This window comes from Symphalangus syndactylus, chromosome 20 (assembly GCF_028878055.3).
Source record: "Symphalangus syndactylus isolate Jambi chromosome 20, NHGRI_mSymSyn1-v2.1_pri, whole genome shotgun sequence".
Taxonomy (NCBI): domain Eukaryota; kingdom Metazoa; phylum Chordata; class Mammalia; order Primates; family Hylobatidae; genus Symphalangus; species Symphalangus syndactylus.
Genome location: NC_072442.2, coordinates 51,296,919 through 51,322,448, shown reverse-complemented (window position 1 = coordinate 51,322,448; position 25,530 = coordinate 51,296,919). Strand labels below are relative to the sequence as shown.

Sequence of the window (25,530 nt, the reverse complement as noted above, 5' to 3'; positions counted from 1 at the left end):
CTCTATCACAGCTGGAGTGCAATGGCACGATCTCAGCTCACTGCAACCTCCACTTCCCAGGTTCCAGTGATTCTTCTGCCTCAGCCTCCCAAGTCGCTGGGATTACAGGCTCCTGCCACCACGCCCAGCCAAATTTTTTGTATTTTTAGTAGAGATGGAGTTTCACCATGTTGGTCAGGCTGGTCTCGAACTCCTGACCTCAGGTGATCCACCTGCCTTGGCCTCCCAAAGTACTGGGATTGCAGGTGTGAGCCACCAGCCTATCCTGATTTCTTGACTCTCTGGCTGTTTCTTCTGTCTGTTTCCTCCTCGTGTCCCAGCCTCCTAACATTTGCAGGCGCAGGGCTGAGTATACTTAGACCTCTGCTTTCTTGTGTATACTTGGGATCTCATCCAGTATATACACTAGATTCTTGGGATCTCATCCAGTAGCATGGTTTCACACACCCTGTATAAACTGATGACTTCTGAATTCATAGTTTTAACCTAGACCTTAAACCATTAACTCAAGACTTGAATACCCAGATACTTCAATACTGCACATTTAATAGGCATCTCCAAGTTTAATAAGTGCAAACTGATCTCTTGATCTTCTCTGCAAAAACCTATTTCACCTATAGCTTTTCCCATGTTAGGTAATGACAACCTCATTCGTCTAGTTGCTTAGGACAAAAATCTTAAAGTCATCCTTGACTCGTCTCTTTCCACTATACAGTATGTCCAGTTGGTTCTACTTTCTAATTTTTCTCTGATCTGACCCCTTCTCACCACCTCCTCTATTGCCATCCTAGATTATTTGCAGTACCCTCCTAACTGTCTTACTTGCTTCATTCTTGCCCCAAACAAAAGCTGGAGTGGCCTTATTAATACCTATGTCAAATTAATACCTATGTCAAACCTATACTGAAACCCTGAAATGGTTTGGGTGTGTGTCCCCGCCCAAATCTTAGGTCAAATTGTAATCCCCAGTGTTGGACGTGGGGCCTGGTGGGAGGTGGTTGGATCATGGGGGCAGATGTCCCCCCGATGCTGTTCTTATGACAGTGAGTGAGTTGTCATGCGATCTGGTTGTTTGAAAGTGTGTATTACCTCCCCACCTCTCTTTCTCCTGCTGTGGGCATGTGAAGATATGCATGTTTCCCCTTCAACTTCCACTGTGATTGCAGGTTACCTGAGGCCTCCCCAGCCATGCTTCCTGTACAGCCTGCAGAACCATGAGCAAATTAAGCCTCTTTTGTTTATAAATTACCCAGACTTGGGTATTTCTCTTTTTGTCATTTTTATTTGTTTTTTTTTTTTCTTTTTCAACTTTTAAGTTCTGGGGTACATGTACAGGATGTGCAGTTTTGTTACATAGTAAACGTGTGCCATGGTGATTTGCTGCACAGACCAACCCATACCTAGGTATTAAGCCCAGCATGCATTAGCTATTCTTCCTGATGCTCTCTCTCCCCGCAACCCCCAACAGGCTCCAGTGGGTCCCGCCCCCATGTGTCCATGTGTTCTCAGCGTTCAGCTCCCACTTACAAGTAAGAACATGGGGTGTTTGGTTTGTAGCAGTGCAGGAATGGACTAACACAAACCCCTTCAGTGACTCTCTCTTTCACTGATCTTAAAAGCCAGATTCCTTACAATCACGTTCAACACCGTGCAGGACCTGGTTCTGTCACAGCCCTGTGTTGTCTGAGGGAGCCAGTGCTCCACTGGTTGCACTGATCCAACCACACTGGCCTCTACACTGTATTTTTGTGTGTGTGTGTATGACAGAAGCTTGTGCTGCCCAGGCTGCAGTGCAGTGGCACGATCTCGGCTCACTGCAACTTCCGCCTCCCAGTTCAAGTGATTCTCTTGCTTCACCCTCCCAAGTAGCTGGGATTACAGGCATGCACCACCACACCTGGCTAATTTTTGTATTTTTTGTAGGGACAGGGTTTCACCATTTTTGCCAGGCTGGTCTCGAACTCCTGGCCTAAAGCGATCTGCCAGCCTCAGCCTCCCAAAGTGCTGGATTACCAGTGTGAGCCACTGCTCTTGGCCTCTATACTGTGTCTTGAACATGCTGTGCATGCCTCTGCCTCAGGGCCTTTGCACTAGTTCTTCCTTCTGCCTGGAATGCTGTTTCCCTAGAGGTTACCCTCATCTCCTACAGGTTTTTGTTCATACGTCACCCTCTCAGGGAGGCCATCTGTTACTTCAGTATTTTTAAAATTATAAAGTACCCCCTAACTTTTATTACTTCCTCTTTCTCTTTCTTGATTGATACTTCTCCATAAGCCTTGCACCATGTAACTTTTCAAAGTTACTTTGTTTACTCTCTACATGTTTCATAAAAATGGAGAGGGATTCTTGCCTGTTTTGTTCATTGCTGTTGTCCAGCTGCCTAGAGTTGATGAATGAATTGGATATTTAGTTATAAAGGAGCTTCATTGGGTTTGTGAAATTTGGGGACTGGCCATAAACTCATGAAGAGTAGCTCACACTGAGACACAGGCTTTCCTGCACTAACTATTATCTGTGACTCTAGCATTTTTAGGGAAAAGTAACCTCATCTTTATGACACTAGAATTAATTTTTAGATTTTCTAGTGGGTGAATATTTTTAAAGCACTTAGAACAGTGCCTGGGACATGGTATGAGTTCTATTAAGTGTTTATTTTAAAAGCAACAAATACTTTATTAAGCATTTTGTGACAAAAAAAAAAAAAAGTGACAGAATGTGAGCCAAGACAAATAAACCTCAAGAGATTCAGAGTAGCCCTAATTCTGGTGGAGAGTGGCTTTAATCATAATAGAGCTGGAGTCAAGTCTGATGACTTACTAGAAAAACAGCAATAGTCACATGCCCTCACTATTCTGGAAGAAACAAAACTACCCTGTGTACTCGATGGGATTATAGATACAAAGAGGTTTATGGAATGAACTCTAAAGAATTGGTTTTGAACTTAAGTCCATAAAAAAAATGGTTATGAAAAGAAAACTTCAGAGGTATGGACTGAGGCAATAGAAGAGGAAGAGGTCTTGTACGGCATCCACTCATTCATTAGATGGACAATTATGCCCCAAACACTATGTTAGGGGCTGGGAGCTGCCTTCTAGGATCTCATTATCTAGTGGGAAAAAGACAGGTTAACCAGCGATGACCAATTCAGCCTTAGTACCACCATAGAGGTGAGCCTGGAGTGGGCTGTGAGCATGGGATTGCTTCCTCACCCTATTTGCGATATGAAAATAAACAAATCATTTGCTTCCAACTAAAGGTAGTGGACAGAACTCACCTGTTCTTATCTCCACTCCCTGAGGAAGTCCCATCAAAATGAAAGTAAGGAAATTGAAAAAGGCATGAACCAGTGGTTTTTAACCTTGGCTGAACTTTTGAAATAGCAGCAGAGATTTTTAAAAATCCTAGTGTCCAGCCTGTAGCCCAGATAAATTGAATCAGAACCTCTGCAGATGAGACTCAGGCATCAAGATTTTTATACTATAATTTTTTTCAAAGAAAATAAGAGACAACCATACACATAAGAAATCAATAGCATTGAGAACCTGAAAAAGGCTGGGCCTGAAATTAACTTAGCAGAACTAAGAATCCTAAAAACTGAACAATTTCTGGGGGAAGGGAGACCTGAAGGATACCAATTAGAAGCAGCAAGATTTTTCCGGTGGTAGAACTTTGGGAAGGTTCAGGAATTGGAGAGACTGGGTATGGGGTGAAGTGAAGAACTGGAAGCTTGGTTGAAAGTCTGCATTTGGAACAGATGGCCCAGATTTTATCCCAAGACTGCCCCCATCCCTATCTCTGGTTTGTTCTGTGGAGAGGTAGAATGAGAAAGGGCCTCAGGTACAGTTGAGGAGAAATGTGAGGTTAGCCTTGCACGAGAGTCACTCTCCTGAACACCTCGATGCCCTTCTGAAAATACTGGCCATCAGATTTGTGCTGCCTGGCAGGAAACTGGAGGATGCAGCTCTGGGCAAACTGATCCAAGAGGGAAATCCAGTCAGATGCTGGCATGGGAGAGTCCAGGCCCCTTTGTAACACACCCTGTGGTGATGCCCACCCATCCACAAACCCATACACACATGCAAGATTCTTTTATCCAGCTTTGGAGACCTCACTTTGAATAAGAAAGGACATCAAAGATCACCAGATATTTGAGGAAAGTATCTAAAGTGAAAGACAAAGACCAAAACAGACAGGTGAAAGTATATAAACAAAGGTAACTCAGAAACACACACACACAGACACACACACACACACTCAGCAGAAAAAAATTAAAATATATGTGTAGATAGATAGTTATAGACATATAGACAGATAGATGATGGATGGATGGATGGGTGGCTGGATGGATGGATGGATGGATGGATGGATGGATGGATGGAAAAGTAGATAGATAGATAGATAGAAGGACTGTATTGCAAGGCATGACACAGTGCTCTCACTGGTGGAGCACCTGTGCTCTGCAGCCAAAGTGTGAGTTTGTGTCCTGGCTTCATCACTTCCTAGCTGTGTGATGCTGGGCAAGTTACTTACCCTCTCTGTGCCTTAGTTTTCTCATCTGTAAAAAGAGGGATGATAATGATGATGCTGTTCAAAGAACAAAAAGGAACTGTTGGAAATTATGAATATATATATATGATGGCAGAATATAACGTTTTAGGTAAAAGTTGAGGAAATTCTAAGAATAATCAAAAAGACAAAGAAATGGAATATAGAAACAACAAGAAAAAGAGACACTAAATCTAAGAGGTACAAAATCAGAGTTGCAGGGAGAGACATACTCAGGGAAACAGACGGACAGACAGAGAGACGAGAGAAATCATGAGAGTAATGACCAACCTTTCCCAGTAGTAAAGGACACAAGTTCAGAGTGAAAAGCCTCTTTAGTGCCCACATGATTGATGGGAAAAAGACCCAGTCTAGGGCACGTCACTGTGACATTTTTAAACCTTGACGATGAAATAAAGATCCCAAAAGTTTCCAGAGAGCAGAAAACAGATCACATAAAAAGAATTGGAACTTGAGTGGCAGAGGGGATAACCAAGTTCTAAGCAATGTGGACTGATTCTGGAAAGGCCACCCTATTTCCAGGACATAAAACTTGTTTGATTTAGATACATTTGTCACTGTAGAAATTAGCTCTTATGTATTTGGCAGAGTCAGGGCTCAACTCTTTGCTCAGTGATTCTCAAAATCCCGTATCTCCTTTGTCCAGAATCATCTATTTCTTTTATTTTTTTAATTAAGGTGAAAAAGTACTAAATTTACCTTCCTTTCCTCTTCCTCCACTTCCCTCTCCCTTTTCCTTGCCCCTCTTGTTTCTTCTCTCTTTCCCTTACTTTACCTTCTGAGCCTTCATACTTTTGCTGTGTCTATTTCTCTCTCTTTCTCCCTTTCTCTTTCTATCCACAGAAGTCTTATGTTTGTCTAATAATTGGCAGAAGAGATTTTTTTTTTTTTTTTTTGCTTTTTAAGTGATGAATAGTTGGCATAACATCAAAGACAAGCCCTGTGGTTTTCTGGCTGCCCCAGAAGGGTGGTGCAGCTGGCAGGCATCCCAGCTGCCTGGTGATAGGCATGTGGAAGAGATACCAAGCTCACAGGTCACTGTGTATGTGTTCATGTACGTGTGTTTTTCAGGCCAACAGCAGGCTGAAGCAGATTGAAAAGGAATACACTCAGAAGCTTGCCAAATCTTCACAGGTAAGCAACATTAAAAGACATAAAACAAGGTAAAACCAAAACAAAAATGAAACCTCCACATAAAAGCCTTGGCACTTTCAAGTTAAACTTCATTCTTTTCAGTTTTTTTTGTGGAATGGTGTCATATTTTTATGGGTATACAAATAAACAGAATATGATTTTAATATTTCAGTCATTAAAAATCAAGAAAAATTAGGCATATTTAACCATTTGAAACAACACACACAAGCGCGTGCACACGCACGCGCGCGCACACACACACACACACTCAGATGTTGTAAAACCAGCCTGTACACTTAAACAAGCCCAGGCTGAAACATGCTTCACAAGAACAGGAGATATACACCTACATTTGTGATGTAAGCAGTTTGGTACCATCTGTGCTTTTTTTTGTAATATTCCATTTTGCTCTACCTAAAGGCTTCTTCAAACAAAAATCAAAATGACAAATAATTCTAGGTTAAGTCTACAGCTCAACTGTTGACTCCTTTCGGGAAAAAGAGAATTCTAAGTCCCTACATCCATAACTTGCTGTTTGTACTTACTGTCGTAGTTTTAGTATAAGAAAGGCCAATAATTGAATGCCTGTCTCTACTTGAAATATGATGCTCAGAGTGCTTTTTCAGCATAAGTTGTTACAGTGATATCCAGTAGTATCATTTAAGGAACTCCAAGTTTTCCTTAGTTGCATAAGTGATTATAGAACAAATAAATACTACTTATCTTTACTTTGCAGGTAGGTAAGTTAAGCCATTTGGTTTTGTGAGCATATCTAATGATTGTTAAAATCAGCTTGTCTTCATATTTTTATATATTTACAATGGTATTTGGTAGTAAACTAGAATTTACCATACTACCACATAATGCCACATAATAGTAGTAACAACAACAAAAAAGATAATAATATCTAATGTTCATGGGGCACTAACCATGTTGACTCATTCAGTCTTTCACAATAACTCTGGAATTAGGAACTATTATTGGTGCCATTTTTCCATTTGTGAAAACTGAGATTCAAGAGATAAGATCACACAAGTTGGCAAGTGACTAAGCCAGGACCCAGTCTGGATCTGACTTCAAAGTGGAAGTTCTTAACCTTAACACTGCCAGCCTGGCCAAATCTCTCCCATTTATTTTATTTTATTTATTTATTTTTGAGACAGAGTCTTGCTCTGTCACCCAGGCTGGAATGCAGTGGTGCAATCTTGGCTCACTGCAAGCTCCGCCTCCCGGGCTCACGCCATTCTCCTGCCTCAGCCTCCCAAGTAGCTGGGACTACAGATGCCCACCATCACGCCCGGCTAATTTTTTATATTTTTAGTAGAGACGAGGTTTCATTCTGTTAGCCAGGATGGTCTCGATCTCCTGATCTTGTGATCCCCCTGCCTCAGCCTCCCAAAGTGCTGGGATTACAGGCATGAGACACCACGCCTGGCCCATCCATTCCATTTTTAATGTGGCAAAATTTTGGTGATAGTTATAAAATTTCATTTTTTTGTCTGTTTTTGAGACAGAGTTTTGCTCTTGTCGCCCAGGCTGTAGTGTTACCGCATGGTCTTGACCCACTGTAACCTCCACCTCTGAGTTGGCTTCAAGTGATTCTCCTGCCTCAGCCTCCTAAGTAGGTGGGATTACAGGCACCTGCCCCCATGCCCAGCTAATTTTTTGTATTTTTAGTAGAGACACGGTTTCACCGTATTGGTCAGGCTGGTCTCAAACTCCTGACCTCGGGTGATCCTCCCTCCTCAGCCTCCCAAAATGCTGAGATTACAGGCATGAGCCACCATGCCTGGCCTAAAATTTCAGTTCTACTAATTCACAGCCCATTAGAAAAGCAAAAAGTCTTTGTCCAAATGAAGAGTCTTATGTGTTTATGTAAGAAATGATGATTATGTCTTGATTGCCATTATTCCAGCCCTTCCTTGAGGAAGGAACATGGAGAAATATCCTTTTAATCCACTGAAAAAGTTTCTTGCAATCAAAAGAAATCTATTTAGGCCAAAAGTTAAAGTTTAAATTAAAACATTAAAAATCCCCAGTTGGCATATCCTAACATCCTGCTTATTTTGCTTTATGTTAAATTGGGGAAGCAGACCGAGAGTGAGATATAAGATAGCTAATAAAAATGCCTAAATAATGAGAGTGTAAACAGGAGTATTTATCTAAAGGAATGTATGAAGAAGCCTGATTAGTTGATATTAAAACAAATTAAATGTAAGTTAATGCAGAAGAAAGCCTGAGCTCTGGAGTCCAGCACCCCTGGATTTGAATACCAGCCCTACCACTTCCGTGACCCTGAGCAAGTTACCTGCCCTCTTTGGAATTCAATTTCCTCATTTGTCAAATGGAGGAGCAGTACTAACCTCATAGGATGGTTTTAACTATTAAGTAAAACAATGCCAAAAATGTGTTCAGTGTAGTGCTTAGCACACACTAAAGCACTTAATGAATGTGAATTATTATAGTATCAGCACTAAAATTGCCATAGAGAAAGAGGAAAGGAGGGAGGGAAGAATGAAAAAAGGTTCGGAAGGTGGAACAAATTATTGCTTCAGACACCATGCTTTTGAGTGTTCACAAGTTGATAAAATCTCCCTGAAAAACTTGGAGAGGCACAGGGTTGCTAACTGTTTTCCCAAGAAAAGACTTGAAGGTGGAGAAGGAAAAAGCAACTAGTAGCAACTACCATATATATTACCATCATTTCATTGATCAAGGGACAGCGCAACACCAAAAAAACTTAGAAAGGATGTAATATAATAAAAGATAGTCCATCCTTCTCATAAAAGTTAGGATGATAACCTTACATTGATAATATTTTGTTTGCCAACTTCTAAATATTTATATCTGTGAACTGGCATTTGAGAAGCATTAGTCTACAATGCCAGTCAGTTCAGAGAAGCATGTCAGATTATTTAAAAATGAGCATTATAAAACAAGACTGTGGATTGGATCTCTTCATATTTAAGTGATAGTTTGTTGGAATCTCTAACTTATATCTCATTAGGCTGATGAGAACACTAAAAGCAAAGTGCTTAACTCTGTTGGGTTTTTTAAAATCCCTCTCTGAAAAAAAGAAAGTGAATGCATTAGTAATGAATGTGTTGGTACCTCAGAGAGCATAAGATTAAATTTGGAAAATATTTTAAAGATTTTCCTCCTTTAGAGGAAGCTGCTTACTTTTCACGATTTTATCAAGCCTGTAGGACCTAATAGACTGTGTACACTGAACCCTTGGCACACCTGAGACCTGTGCCCCATTCTGAGATCTGCAGCACTCACCCTCGCCACTACTGCAGTGTTTGCATCATCTCTGGGCACGCCCCCAAATATCATTTCCATCAGAATCACATATTTTTTTTATCTTAAGAATGGAGACAGTGCATACACTGCAGTGGTGGTGAGTGCTGGAGTTTATTCCGCTTAAAACATTGAAATAATAAGTGATTATGTATTAATCTTTTGCCTCTTCAATATTAATATAGTTTTTCCACTCAGCCTAGTCATCTGGTGGCCATTTTTCAGGGAAAGATACTGCCATTTTGCCAGAATGTCCATAGTTAGAAACATGGGCAGGACTGACGTTGGAATGCCAGTTGAGCTTGCCTGCTGCCAAGGGACGAGTGTCTCCCACCGCTGCCCCACACTACCCAACGCCTGATGCATATTAGTACCTGGGAATATTCCACATGACCCCTGTGCCCATCTCTATGCCAGCCTCCTGGGGGCCAACCCAGAATGCACAGGGCATCCACTTATTTTATGAGGCGCGTCACCGTTCACCTAACGTTTGTAAGCATGGCTTCCTAAGTGGCTTGTCTTCTCTATTGTATTATATTTTAAAGAAGAGTTTTATAAAACTCTCAAACTGTACTACAATCTGAAAAACAATAGAATGAGTTGAAGATGAAATCCTAACCCCTATTTAGGATCCTGTTTGGTTTTTTTTTTAAGACCACTGACATTTTTGCAAAGCGTTAATTGCTTAACAATTATTAACTATTATGACTTTCATGAGTTCGGTTGCTTACACCATTAGCTTAAAATAGCTCTCCTTTTGTTTCTGAAAATACTAACTTTTAATATCCATATGAAAATTCTCTAATCCACTTCTTTCGTTGGAACTAATACAGTATAAACATTTAGTTGAGTGCTAGCATTTTGTTCTATGGTTTTTAATTATGATTCAATCAAAACTGGAGGGTTTTGATTATGATTGTATATATTAGCTTTCATTTTTCTTAGAAACTTTTAACATTATTATTCTATGAGAAAGGTAGGTTATCTGAATACAATTTGCCAGGTGATGGTTTTTTATTACTTACCATGATTATAGTTCTACCACTTAAACTGGGTGCCAGTTATTACATACACTGAACTAAGGAGAAAGTGGTCCATTTTCTTATACTCTAGGTCTATGACCAGTAGAGTTTTGTTCCTTACCTGAAGCATGTTAATCTGATTATTATGATTATTTCTCAGTCTTAAAGTATTAAATCTTGTTTTTTAAATTATCCTTATTTTAGTTACTGTTCCATATCCATATCACCTGTGAGTCTATTCAACCAAATAATTTATCTGTATATCTAGCCAAGTTGTTTCACCTGAAGTGTTTTAACATTCTCCCCCTTATATCGCCTTCCTAAGTTTTAGAAATAGCTTTCCAAAAATAATCTCATTATTTCCCACAAAGGAATCTCCCGTTATTCCCCCAAAGAATGTAAGGTTTTATTTCCCACACAAAAGCAAGCATGTCCTTCTTAGAACATCCTGGACTTCACTTGTAGTCCTTTCCAAAACCTGCATTTTTTTCTTTTCTTTTTGTTTTGTTTGTTTGTTTGTTTTGAGATGGAATTTTACCCTTGTTGCCTAGGCTGGAGTGAAATGGCGCGATCTTGGCTCACTGCGGCCTTTGACTCACTGCAGCCTCTGCCTCCTGGGTTCAAGTGATTCTCCAGCCTCAGCCTCCCTAGTAGCTGAGATTACAGGCATGTGTCACCTCACCTGGCTAATTTTTTGTATTTTTAGTAGAGATGGGGTTTCGCCATGTTGGCCAGGCTGGTCTCGAACTCCTGGCCTCAGGTGATCCGCCCACCTCAAAACCTGAATTATTTTGTCCTAAATGTTCTGAAAATGAGAAATGTCCCTGTTCCATGGCCTTTGACCGTTTGAAGTATCCCAGGATATTCTTATCTTTATTCTTTGGTCAGTTACAAGCTAGTCTCAATCTTAGTATTTTTTAAAGAAAAAATTACTTTGTACTTTAAAAATATATCACATGACTGCAGTTGTGGATATATGAATCTATACATGTGTTAAACTGCGCAGAACTAAACACACACACACACACCCTCTCTCTCTCATTCTCTGTCTTGCCCTCCTTCTCTCTCCAGAATTAAACTCACGTCTACAAAGTTATAGTTTACTCAGCTTAAAACATTGAAATAGTAAGTTGTTTTTTACTATTTGGCCCCATGTTCTCATAAAAGATCAATCATAAATTTCATATTAGGCCAAGGAAATCTGACTCTTTTTTGTCCCTGGCTCCTGTGGCTCTGTGACTGTGAGTTGATTGTTTTGTGGATCAATTTTTGACATTTACTATGAGAATTTAACCTTTCCTGTTTCACAGAAGTGCTATGAGAATTAATTGAATCGATGCCAGAATGGAAACAATATTTAATCAAAATTCAGAAGATGGATGAAAACATCTTCATTCTCAGTAAATGAATGCCTCCACTCATAGCAGAAAGCCCAAGTTTGCATGTAATAATATTGACATGTTGTTATTATGTATTTTGTCATTTCACAATTGGCTAAATATCTGATTATTGACAAATTCCAAGTGTCAAACTTTGGTACAGTGAATTTCCTCACTTCTCAAAGCATAAATACTCCATATTTTATTGTCAAGATGCTATTATTTATGTCAGTAGTAACAACTAGTATTTCTATAGCATTTGGCTTCTAGGGGACTCCAGACAGTTTCTATTTATTGCCTTATAATGCTGTAATCTTGTTTTGTCACCAAATAATGGTTGGAAAAACTGAGCTTCAAGAAAGATAATTGTCCAGAGTTTCTCACCAACTGCCCTCCCCTCTGCTTAGGACCAAAAGAATTATATTCTAACGCGGGTCTAATGTTATTTCTTTTATTAGAAGAAACAACTATTTCCTGCTTTTAAAAAGTCATCACTATTGAATTTGCAAGGAAATGGATACATCCAAACCAAAGGAAGGACAGTGCTCTCAGAAGGCCAATTAAATATAAAAGTTTCTCATCAGATGGTTAATTTGAGAAGTTAGAAGAACGCTGTCTGGAGAGAACAGATTCTTAAATGCAGGGAATACTACAGGAGTGAATGAAAATGGCACCATGTAAACCAAAATAACTATCCATGGAGTTAGGTAGAAGACAACCTATTTGGAAGTATAAACTTCCCTGCAATACCAAAACCTTGTTTTAAAGAAACATAACAGAGTGGCCAAGCATGGTGGCTCACACCTGTAATTCCAGCACTTTGGGAGGCCGAGGAGGGTGGATCACAAGGTCAGGAGTTCGAGACCAGTCTGGCCAATATGGTGAAACTCGTCTCTACTAAAAATACAAAAATTAGTCGGGCGTGGTGGCCTGTAGTCCCAGCTACTCGGGAGGCTGAGGCAGGAGAATCGCTTGAACCCGGGAGATGGAGGTTACATTGAGCCAAGATTGCTCCACTGCACTCCAGCCTGGGTAACAGAGCAAGACTCCATCTCAAAAATAAATAAATAAATAAATAAATAAATAACAAAAACAAAAAAACCCATAAAGTCGGCAGGTTAAAGGACCCAGTTAGTGCAGTGATTGGTCTGACTGCATGGTTCAAATCCTGCCTGTCTCTTTAGTTGAATGTCATTTTCAACAATGTAAGATATTTGTCCTCTTTCTGTGCCTCTGCATCCTCATTTATAAAAGATAGGCAGGCCGGGCACAGTGGCTCACACCTGTAATCCCAACACTTTGGGATGCCGAGGTGAGTGGATCACCTGAGGTCAGGAGTTCGAGACCAGCCTGGCCAACATGATGAAACCCCATCTCTACTAAAAATACAAAAAATTAGCTGGGCATGGTGACGGGCACCTGTAATCCCAGCTACTCGGGAGGCTGAAGCAGGAGAATCACTTAAACCCAGGAAGCGGAGGTTGCAGTGAGCCGAGATCACGCCATTGCACTCCAGCCTGGGCAACAAGAACGAAACTCCATCTCAAAAAAATAATAATAATAATTAAAATAAAATAAAATAAAATAAAAGATAGGCAATAATGATACCTGTTTCACAGTAGTAAATGACATAAGAACTTAAATTGTTAAACACAATACACAAACATTAGTGAATTCCCAAAAATTACTGTATAGAGTTAGGTGACTGAAGAATAAACTCTGTTCATTATTTTCTTTGGTTATTACAGTTCGAAGTATTATGAAAAGCAGAATAGCTTTTCTCATTCTAGTAAGTATATTTCTCAATAAAATAAAATCTGACACTTTTCATATTTTTGAGATCACAGATGTTCTTTCTTCTGATGAGTAAATATTGTGGAATGTTAGAGTGGAAACATCTTCCAAGTATATTTGGTTCAGCAGTTGTTCACCATTCACGTTTTTATTAGTCTTTTATTGTGTGGCATTTCATGCATTATAGTGTGTGATATGTTAATTGAAAATATTTAATTTGTAGAATAAAGTTTTGCCAAATTCATTCTTTTGTTAAGCATCAATACATATAAAATAGATGCCTCTCCCAGAAGAATTTGAAGTTATAGCATGCTGTTTTCATTTTAGATCATAGCAGAACTTCAGACAACCATTTCCTCTCTGAAAGAAGAGAACAGCCAGCAGCAGCTTGCTGCAGAAAGGCGGCTCCAGGATGTTAGACAAAAGTTTGAAGATGAGAAGCAGCAGCTGATTAGAGATAATGACCAAGCAATCAAGGTAATCTGAAGACTTCAGTAACCAGTGGTACCAGCTGCTTTAATGTAATTAAAAGGAGGGCTGAAATCCCAGCAGTGGGCAGATGAATGCGGGTATCTGGCTTGTTCACACAGCCTGCAGTAATTCCATTCACTGGACTCTACCTTTGATGTATCCAGTGACTCAGGCTGACTTCCCTCTAAGAGATCGCATGCCAGCATAAAAAGTCATTTTTGGCAAGCCCAATCCATTCACATTGAACAAATATTTTAAAAATACCCTGTCCTTTCTCTTGAGAACCACTTTGGAATTGTCTCTTGAAATTAGAATGACTGTTTGAGCCCAGCACTGCTGGCTGTTAAAGTCAGAAGTCAGCTTCCAATTTGCATTCTGTTCTTTGCCCACATGCTTTCATTATGTATTCACATAATGAAAAATAACCTGTTCGAAGCTTGGAATGCCAACCATTTGATGTGCTTTGACACAGTACAGGATAGATGTGTTGCTGCTGAGAAACTAGGTTGTTTCCAAATGACTTCAGAGAATCACACCCTTAATAGCAACAGAAAATTCCCTGGACCCCAATTCTTTCAGTGATAGGCAGTTAGATCTCCAAGTAGTTTTTTCTTGGCTTCATAGCAGTGAATATTATTGTATGTGTCTACATCATACTGGGTTTAATGTGTGAAGATAAGCATCTGGAAACCTTTATAAATAAGGCTTAAAAGAGAACAAAAAATTTTTAAAGAATTCCCAGCAAAAGATTATTTTTCAGCGACTTTAGTTTGACATAACAATACTTAAAGCATGTGGAGTAATCATACAAAGCAAAGAACAATAAAAGAAAAATTTGGGTTTTATAGCTGCCCTTTCCTGCCTCACCTCTGCATCTTCTTTTTCTATAGCCTATTGCAGGCAATCTGAGTAATGTTGGGAAGAGTTAATGTTAACGTCAGTTGCTTTTTATATATTCCCTTTAAGCTGAGACAACACTAGATAGAATAAAAAGCCTTAACAGATGGACAAAACCTTCAAGGCCATTACATCCGGCCTCCTCACTTTACCATTGAGGACTTTTTTTTTTTAATGACATTTTTCCTATATATTTCCACCTGCAAGCTTATTTCCCCTACCTGTGTTATGAGACCAAAAAAAAAAAAAAAGAGAGAGAGATTTTTTTTTCATATTCTGGTGGTTTAAAAACATCTTTCAAGTTTTTTTCATTTACAAATGCACAGGAAGTGCCTCCATTGATCTATGGAACTGTTTTGCTTCACATAAATTGCATTGCATATTTTGTTTAAATTGTTTTAGTTCTATAAAATTTACATATTAAGTACATTTCTGTTTCACTTTATATCCAAATACCAAGTGGTAGGTAATATCCAAATTTTAAATGAACAATCAAATCTCAATATAAGCAAAAATGGAAAATATGAATGTACTCCTGATAACATAGTTCTGGTATTGTTTCTTGATGATTAAAAAAATCTTGAAAGAATTATAATTAGTACAGTTGCTCATTTTAAACTAATTCTTACCGTTTTAATTATTTAATTTTTAAATTAATAATAATTTAATTATTAATCCTTACAGTTTTATAATATATATAAAAACCATATGTACCATATGTTACCTGAAAATAAAAAATTAAAATTACAGTATAGGTAAGAGATAGCTAAGTTTTGATTCACTCACTTAGATTATACATAAAGTAAATGACATTTCTTTTTTACTAACCTACATTAAAGTTGCTAAGGTAATTGATTCATTAGCATTCATTGCCTTGGCTCTTTTTTTAAGGCTATATCACAAAAAATACTGTGAATAATAGCTGATATTTACTCATCATGTACTATGTTCCAGGCTCTGCCATTTTCATTCATCTCATGTTCCATTATCTTATTTAAGCCTTATGGTAATCTTCATGAGGAAGGTATTTCTGTCATCCCCATATTACAAATGGGGAAACTGCGACTATGAGGTTAAATAACTAGCCCAAGATCATCCTGCTGAACAATTGGCAGAGGCAGTTTCAAGCCACAATCTGTCTTACTTGAGAACCTCAACTATTAACTATTATACCATACCCCAGTGTACTACATTCTGTCCATAAAAATGAGTCCAATGACCAAGTGTGAAAATGAACCTAGATATTCTCATTCTATTCTTCTCTCTGCATGAATGATATAACATTTTTGCAACAGTTGTTTGATTTGGACATTCTGATTATATTTAAGTGTTTTGTACACATAGATTTAGGTACATGAATAGATATTGATACTCAGAGAGAGGCACAGCCACTATGAGGCTTGATTTTCTGGGACCAAATACATTTGTCTGCCGATATATTCAATAGTGCCGTAAAAGTAGCGTGCATGCTAATTGTGAGACATACTTCACTCCTCTTCTGGGTTGATGATGAACTGACCTTTTTCAAGCTGGTGATCAAGAATGGAGACAGAGAGTAAACCTAGTACTCATTCTGTCAGAGCTTATAATAATGTTTCTGCAGATAAATCATTAAAGTAATTCTAGAGAAAATTTGAGGTATACTGAAATCCACTTAAAGGGTCACCAGTCATGTGCAATATAACTTGATAAAACATTTCTAAAGGATAATTTGGCAATACCTATCATTATTAAATTGCCTGAGAGATATACCTAGCCTTTGACCCATTTTCAGAATTTGCCCAAAGGTGGCAATTAATAATCGCACTAAGCTTTAGCTAATCAAAAAGATGCTTATTCTAGCTTTCATCCTTTCGGTCAATAGTTATTTATTCAGCTCCTCTTATGTGACAGGTACCTGCAACACCAGCATTCTCTATATCCTTTCTATATTTTTAACTATAGCAAATACACTGAAAACTGTGCACTATAGGAAATGATGTTGGAGAGCATATTTAAGGATATTGAAAATGTTCACATGATATTTTTCAATGAAAATGCACATCCCAAAACATAGATATGAGCTCATTTTTGCAAAACAAAAGTATAACTCAAGAGAAAAAAAGGCTACAATTATATCAAAATTTTACTAATGGATATCTCTGAGTGGTAGAATTTATGATTTTTTAATTTTATCTATATTTAAACTATAATAGCACTTTTGCACAGAGAAGCAATAAAAATTGTTTAGTAAACAGAGAAAAGCTACCAGCCTGAAGAAATCCATTGAACATTATGGGAATAGTGGTAGATGAGACCAGCAGCAGGCATGATCCTCACTGTCCAAGAAATAACAGATGAAATAAGGTCTTTTACAAAACAGAATTCCTTTAGTGTAAAAAGAGTTACACAAACGAACAAAATTCATAAGAGTAGATTTTTTTTTTTTCTGAGATGGAGTCTTGCTCTGTTGCCCAGGCTGGAGTGCAGTGGCACGATCTCAGCTCACTGCAACTTCTGCCTCCTGGGTTCAAGCAATTCTCCTGCCTCAGCCTCCCACCAAGTAGCTGAGATTACAGGTGCCCACCACCACACCTGGCTAATTTTTGTGTTTTTAGTAGAGATGGGGTTTCACCATGTTGGCCAGGCTGGTCTCAAACTCCTGACCTCAGGTGATCCGCCCACCTCAGCCTCCCAAAGTGCTAGGATTACAGGCAAAAGCCACCACACCCAGCAAGAGTAGATCTTTTATGCTGTAACACCCTATCTTCTAAAAATCAATAGCAAAAAAATCTTCTTTGTCACTTATTTACTGCCTTAGCTCACTCCTTACATTCAAAGTCACACCTTTCAAAAGAGTTATCACCACTGCTTACCCCAAAACTTGATGGCTTAGAGCAATGTCTATCTGTCCATAATTCTTTGGATCAGAAATTTGGGCAGGGATCAGCTGGGTGGCTCATCTGCTCAATGTGTGGCATTGGCTGGGGTGCCTCATGAGGTTACGTTCAGCAGAAAGCTTGGCTGGGGTTGGAATGTCTGAGCTGGTTTCAGGCCCATGCCATATGGCCTTTTTAACAGATTAATCAGACTTTTCACCTAGTAGCTTATGTCAAAGAGAAATAATTAAAAGGGGTAAAAGCAGAACCTGTATTTCCATTAAGCCCTGCCCTAGAAAGATTCACAAAGTCACTTCCACCACATTTGATTGACCAAGATAGGTCATAGGGCCAGCCCAGAATCTAGGAGAGGAGAAATAGTGGCCATTCTCTCAGTGGGAGGAATGGCATAGATTTTGAGGCCATCTTAAATATACCACAGTAGTCTATACTAAAGGTCCGGTTTTTATCTCCCATTTATTCCTCCACTATACAAAATAGTACAAAGAGGAAAATATCTATATTCCTACTACGTATAATCAACATTATTTAACATCATGGCATATTTGCATCCATCTTTTTTTATAAAGAAAATCTATTCTCTTGTTTTTGAAGAAGTAGAAATGTCATATGCTCATTTATAAATAATTTAAAATGCAAGAATAAAAAACGGTAACAGTTTTTAAAGTCACCCCAAATCCTATCATCCAGAAATAACCATCATAGAATTAAGGTAAACATTATTTCTGATATCCTACTATGTATAAGGGAAAAAGAACAGAAAGCCGAGTAGGTTTTTGAAATGAGTACTATAGATTTTTGTTGTTGTTTTAGAAAAATCTTTAATTTTACTTTAATTCAGCAGATGAAAGAAACTAGAGTAAAACAGAGGAACTGTTGAATTTTTGGACAGAACATGTTGATTTTGGCTGAAAAACGTGTACTTTTGCACCCTCATACTTTCTCCTGTAACCCTTCCCTGCCACCTCCTACCTTGGATGGTAGTAGTATTTTCACACTGTCCGGGTTTATGATATTCACAATTTTTAAACCATATCCTACAGTTTAATTCTCATGCTATATTTCAATCTATGCAGTGTTTATACTAGGCCTTTTACCATAGTGGCTCCATTCCCACAGTTTTTACTTCGATTTGTTTCTTAATTGATTGGATGGTGCTGTCTTCCCTGAGTTTTTTCATGTTTAAGAATGTCTGCTGGCTAACCTGTATGATTGAATGGCATGTTACGTGGGTGCGTTGTTGCTGTTCACATTTTCTTCCCATGTGTAAACACGGCTCATCGAGTGTTTAAGATTGCTATGAGAAGCCTGGGCTAGACAGACCAGCAGACGTGACCCCGCAGACTTTTCTGTCTGCAGAGCAGCAGACATAGACCGAGTGCACCTCCATGGAAGTGATTTGCATTTTCTAAGGCATTCCTGAAGAAGTCTTTCTTTCTCATGTAAGTTTAGTAGATTAACCAGGATAAATTCAGTAAGCGACTGAGATATGTCTACATGTTCAGTATTCAATAGCAAATGCTTCTGAGGCATAGTGGTTCTCCTTGTAAGTGAAACTGACTTGTAGTGAGTGTCTCTGTGTGTTCTCTGACCTGAGGGAAGGGGAAGGCAGAGCTGGCGCACAAGCCAGCATGCATCTGGCTGAACTGACTGTTCTCGTTTTGAGATTATGTTAAGTGTGTTTCAGGGTTCACACTACCTACACGGGAGCAGCATCTTCTATTCCTTTGAGTTTGTAATGATCCCAATTTGGTGTATGTCTCTGAAGTCCTTTCCTCAGAGGTAGCCAGCCCTGATGTTTATCTGTTTTTCTACCACATCCATCTCCCCTACTCTCAGCCAGAAAAGGAAAAAAATGAGGCTGCCATGCCATTTGCTTCTATCCAGATTTGGTGACAGTATTGAGAATTCTCAGGATTTTGACTCATAAAAAAATAGTGATCCTAGGGGCATGGGCAAGTTTTGAAGTGGGGCGCCTGTGTAACGCTTCACTGTGCTCCAGAATTACATTTCTTTCCTTGACCACAGGTTTTTGATGGTTTTTGTATGATGTCTACCTTACCACCCAATATTGTTCTGTTGGTGCATTTTTGCTAGCTTTTACTCTTCTTTACTGATTTTATTGGTGTTGGGAGAGGGACATTCAATCTACTATCTAATCTTGAGACGCCTATCTGACTTCTTTATAACATTTAACAAGGATCTTCTGCTGCTCAGATATTACAACAATAATGCTGCCTAACGAACACTTTTGGAGACTCAGTGGCTTTCACTCACATTTTTTTTTCTTGGAACATGTCTGCGGGTCGCTGTTGTGGTTCAAATTCAGAATGTGCATTGACTGACTGGGTTTGACTCCAGGCTTTAGATCGGATTCAGGCCAGCTCAAAACGTCTGTACAGTTGGCTTGGACTAGTAGTTGTCCGGAATATCCTGTTCATGGTAGATTACAGAAGTGCAAGAGGATGGGTTGAAAGAAATCACTGCATCCTCAGCCTCATTTCTGTCCACATCAATGAGGCAGGGAAATTATATACTGACTCTAGTTAGAAGACCATGAACATCTGTGAACAACGATTTAATCTGCACATGACTAGCCTCTAAAAACTTCCTTAGCTCTATGGCAGCACTTTCCTGGAGCATCTACCTTTCGGAACCCCTCTTTCCCATTCTTGTTCCCGTCTCCTCTTTTTTGCACTGAAATAATGGTATTAGTTAGGGCCTATTTTGTTTTCTCTGTATATACTGGATTGTCCCTAGACAATCTCATCCCTCCATGTTAACTTCCAGACAAATGAATTTTGAATTTTCATCGCCATTCAAACTTTTCTCCTGAGCCCTCAGTCCACATTTCTGACTACTACTGGACATTTCCATTTGGATGGACCATAGACTGTACACTCTAGACTTGTCATAAACTGAATTTATCTTCCTCTTGCTCTTCTCCCAGCCCCAGCCTGCTCTTTTTCTTGTATTGATTATCTGAATTAAAGTACCACCATCATCCACCTACTCACTGAAGTCAGATTTCCTAGAAATCCCCCTGAATTAATTATTTCCTTCCCTTACCTTTTATAGGTCAGTTCCTAGAGAAAACTCCTAAATATCTCCAAACTCATACCCCACTCCCCAATCACTACATCCTACCTTCTAGGTCAGATCGTCATCATCTTTGACCTTGCCTAGCACAATCACCCTTATCTAGAATCACTGCCAATAACTCGACCCTCTCAGATCTATGCCTCACACTATTGATAAGGTAACTTTTCTAAAACGCAAATATGGGCATGTTGTTTTTTCTTAAAATTCATCAATGGCTTTCTGTTGCCTACAGGATAAAACCTATACTTGTCAGCATGGCATACAAAACACTTTATGATCTAACAGCAGCTCTTAAGGTATTCTCTGCAGACTCCGATGACTCCCTGAGACCTTTACAATAGCCCCACAAGGTCAAAACTATTTTCGTAATAACACAAAGACATCACTTTCCTTTTTTACTATATTGATACTTAACAGATGATATAGAAGCAGTGGTGGGTAAAACTGGTGGTGGCTTCACAGAAAACAAGGCTTTAACGTGAAACCATATGACTGGTCATTATTTTCTTCACTACCATGTACTTATGGTTAAAAAAAAGCAATAAAATATACAGACGGTCCCTTATTTACAGTGGCTCAACTTACAATTTCTTGACTTTATGATAGGTTAATCAGGGTATTAAGTGCATTTTCAAGTTAACGATATTTTCTACTTACATTGGGTTTATTGAGACTTAACACCATCTTAGTTGAAGAGCGTCTGTATTGATTTTGTTAAATCTCAAACCTCGAGGACACATCTCTTTTAATATTAATAGGAAGTACACATGAAGCACTTCTGCTGCATACTGAAGTAGGATGACTGTCTTAGAGAAAAGCAGTTCTGTGTCTGTATGAGTATGAGCTGAACTCTAGTCACTCTGAAAGAACGATTGACAGGCAACCTATGCTTATTCACACCTGAGTATTTGGCAGATGTTTTCTTGAAAATGAATGAAATGAAACAAGCCTGACATTTCAAGGATAACAACTGACTATATTGTTGCTAATGATAAAATTTGAGCTTTCAAGCAAAAATTAGAATTTTGGAAAACTAATACCACCACTGTGAACCTGACAGCCTCACAATACTTACAGACTTTTCTGTTAAGATCGGTGATATTATTAGTGATGTGGATGGGAAGGAAGAGAATGAAGTGTATCAACATTTGGAAGATTTGTATAACTCACAGAACCATGTTTTCCAAATGACAAACACCTGATGTTACAAAACCATGCCTGAGTAAAAGATCCATTCAAACTACAAAAGAGACCAATGGATGTTAGTGTCATAGTATGAAAAGCTCACTGATAGAGTTTCAGATTCCACATTGCAACTAACTTTTAAGAAGCTACCACTTGTCAAGTTTTGGCATAGTAACAAAAATATCCACGGTCATCTAAAAAGGCTACTAAAATACTCCTCCGTTTTCTAACTTCTTATCTGTGTGAGACTAGATTTTCTTCCTATTCTTCAATCAAAGTAACATCTTGCAAGAGATTGAATGCAGAAGCATATTTGAGAATCAGCTGCCTTCTCTCAAATCAGACATTGAAAAGATTTGCAAAAAATGAAACATAGCTAGTTGTCTCACTAATTTTTTTTTGCTTTGGAAAATAGTTATTTTTCTATTAAAATATTATATTTATGTTTACACATAATGGGTTTATTACTATTTTAATGAATAAAATGTTTTAATATTTCTTAGTTTTAATATGTAATATGATAAATTCAGTAGATGTAATCCACATATACAAAACCTCTTTGGGGTTGTCAGTTTGTAAGAGTGGAAAGGAATCCTGAAACCCAACACTTGGAGAACCACTTGTCTAGACATCACCCTCCAGTCCCCCTCATCAGCTGCCAGTGCTCAACATAGATACCATGTTCTCTATTATCCCATGCCCCATGGGAAATGCCTATGAGCTCTGTGTAAAGTGTCCTTTCCCTTTGACTTAAGGTCATCTTTTCTGTGAAGCATCAGAGTGAGAAACTCATGCCAACCTTATTCATCCCTCTAATGAAGTGTTTGCTGTGTGACAATGCTGACCCACAATCCCTCACCCAGTCCGAATCTGCAGGTTCTAGGAAGGTGGTGCTTGTGCTGTATCTGCATTGGGTCCTGGGACAGCACAGTCTACTCAGACAAATACAGGAACAGTGAAATGTGTGAGTGTCCCCAATGAATGAGACAAGCAGAGATTATAAGTACCCACCCAACATCAGTCAGGTTTTTTTCCCAAAGAAGTTAACTGCAGACTTTCAAAAACAATTTGTGTTTTTCAGAGGATTTTTGGATTTCAGGATTGCAGATAGAACCTTGTGGACCTATATTTAGATTATCTTTCTCACCATCTAGACTGTGAGGTTTTTGAGAGCAAGCTTTAGTGCAATGTTTGTTTCAATGGAAGTGCTGGAAATAACACAGAGTAAACGAATGATGTTCCCTCATAAATCACAAAAGGTTCTGATAACAAATAGTGTCACTTTATTCTCTTGTCATTTTATTTTTAGTGGCAGCAAGCTCATAAATATTTTGTAATGGTATAGCAGATATTGGGAGAGAACTCAGATCTTGCCATATATTTTGCCTAATTATGCAGATTCTAAAAAAATATGTGCTTGTATATTCAGACACACCTCGTTTTATTGCACTTCATTTTATTGCATCTCACAGACATTGTGTTTTTTACAATTCAAGGTTTGTGGCAACTCTGTGTAAAGCCTATTGGCACCATTTTTCCAACAGCATGTGCTTACTTTATGTCTCTGTGTCACATTTTGGTAATTCTCGCAATATTTCAGACCTTTTCATTATTATATCTGTTATGGTGATTGATCTGTTTTCAGTGATCTTCGATGTTACTATTGTCATTGTTTTGGGGTGCCACAAACTGCACCCATGGGAGACAACAAGCAATAAGTGTTGTGTGTATCCTAACTGCTCCACTTCCCGGCCATTCCCCCATCTCTCTCCATCTCCTTGGGCCTTCCTCTTCCCTGAGACACAACAATATTGACGTAGGTCAATTAATAATTCTACAATGGCCTCTAAGTGTTCAAGTGAAAAGAAGAGTCACACATCTCTAACTTTAAACCAAAAGCTAGAAATTACTAAGTTCAGTGAGGAAGGCATGTTGAAAGCCGAGACAGGCCCAAAGCTAGGCCTCTTGTACCAAACAGCCGCATTGTGAATGCAAAGGAGAAGTTCTTGAAGGAAATTAAAAGTGCTTCTCCAGTGAACACATGAATGGCAGAAAGCAAAGCAGCTTTGTGGTGATAGGGAGAAAATTGTAGCAGTCTAGTAGAAGATCAAACTAGCCACAACCTTTCCTTAAGCGAAAGTCTAATTCAGAGCAAGGCCATAAATTTCTTCAATTCTGTGAAGGCTGAGAGAGGTGAGGAAGCTGCAGAAAAAAAGTCTGAAGCTAGCAGAGGCTTGTTCATAGGTTTAAGGAAAGAAGCCATGTCCATAACATAAAAATGCAAGGTGAAGCAGCAAGTGCTGAAGCTACAGCAAGTTTCCCAGAAGATCTAGCTAAGGTCATTGATGAAGGTGACTACACTAAATGGCAGATTTTCTGTATAGATGAAACAGCCTTCTATTGGAAGAAGATGCCATCTAGGACTTTTATTGCTAGAGAAGCTTTAAAACTACAAAGGACAGGCTAACTCTCTTGTTCAAGGCAAGTGCAGCTGGTGACTAAGGCCAGGGCTCATTAACCATTCCAAAAATCCTAGGACCCTAAAGAATGATGCTAAATCTAATCTGCCTGGGCTTTTTCAGTGGAACAAGAAAGAAAGCCTGTACTGCAGCTTGGTTTACAGCATGGTTTAGTGAATATTTTAAGTCTGCTATTGAGACCTCCTGCTCAGAAAAAAAAGATTCCTTTCAAAAAAATTACTGCTGATTAACCATGCACCTGGTCACCCAAGAGCTCTGATGGAGATGTACAAGGAGATGAATGTTGTTTTCTTGCCTGCTAACACAGCATCCATTCTCCAGCTCATGAATCCAGGAGTCATTTCAACTTTCAAGTCTTATTATGTCAAAAATACACTTCATAAGATGATAGCTGCCATAGATGGTAATTCCTCTGATGGATCTGGGCAAAGTAAATTGAAAACTTTCTGGAAAGGCTTCACCGTTTTAGAGCCATTAAGAACATTTTTTATTCATGGGAGAGGTCAAAATATCAACATTAACAGGAATTTGGAAGAAGTTGATTCCAACTCTCACGAATGACTTTGAGGAAGTAACTGCAGATGTGGTAGAATAGCAAGAGAACTAGAATTGGAAATGGAGCCTAAAGATGTGACTGAATTGCTGCAACCTCATGACCAAACTTGAATGAAGAGTTGCTTTTTTTTTTTTTTTTTTTTTTTTTTTGAGACGGAGTCTCGCTCTGTCGCCCAGGCTGGAGTACAGTGGCGCAATCTTGGCTCACTGCAAGCTCCGCCTCCCGGGTTCACGCCATTCTCCTGCCTCAGCCTCTCCAAGTAGCTGGGACTACAGGCGCCCGGCACCACGCCCGGCTAATTTTTTTGTATTTTTTTTTGGTAGAGACGGGGTTTCACCGTGGTCTCGATCTCCTGACCTCGTGATCTGCCCGCCTCGGCCTCCCAAAGTGCTGGGATTACAAGCGTGAGCCATCGCGCCCGGCCGAAGAGTTGCTTTTTATGGATGAGCAAAGACAATGTTTTCTTGAGATGGAATCTGCTCCTGGTGAAGATGCTGTGAACATTGTTGAAATGACAGCATAGGATTTAGAATATTTTATCAACTTAGTTGATAAAGCAGTGGCAGGATTTGAGAAGCTGGACTCCCATTTTCAAAGAAATTCTACTGTGGTTAAATCAAACAGCATCATACGCTACAGAGAAATCTTCCGTGAAAGGAAGTCAATTGGTGCAGTGAACTTTATTTTTATCTTGTTTAAGAAATTGCCGCAGCCACCCCAGCCTTCAGCAACCACCACCCTTATTAGTCAGCTGCCATCAGCATC

The 25,530-nt window shown here is 39.0% G+C and overlaps 1 protein-coding gene across 6 annotated transcripts in view; it reads left to right on the top strand.

The window, feature by feature from the left end:
* Positions 1-25,530, top strand: part of CEP112 (centrosomal protein 112) — a 551,576-nt gene that overhangs the window by 429,619 nt on the left and 96,427 nt on the right. For all 6 annotated transcript variants that reach the window (XM_055258901.2, XM_055258899.2, XM_055258897.2 and 3 more), the window contains 2 exons: positions 5,638-5,700; positions 13,523-13,672. In XM_055258901.2, the coding sequence (XP_055114876.1) occupies positions 5,638-5,700; positions 13,523-13,672 (213 nt within the window). The remainder of the gene's footprint in view (positions 1-5,637; positions 5,701-13,522; positions 13,673-25,530) is intronic.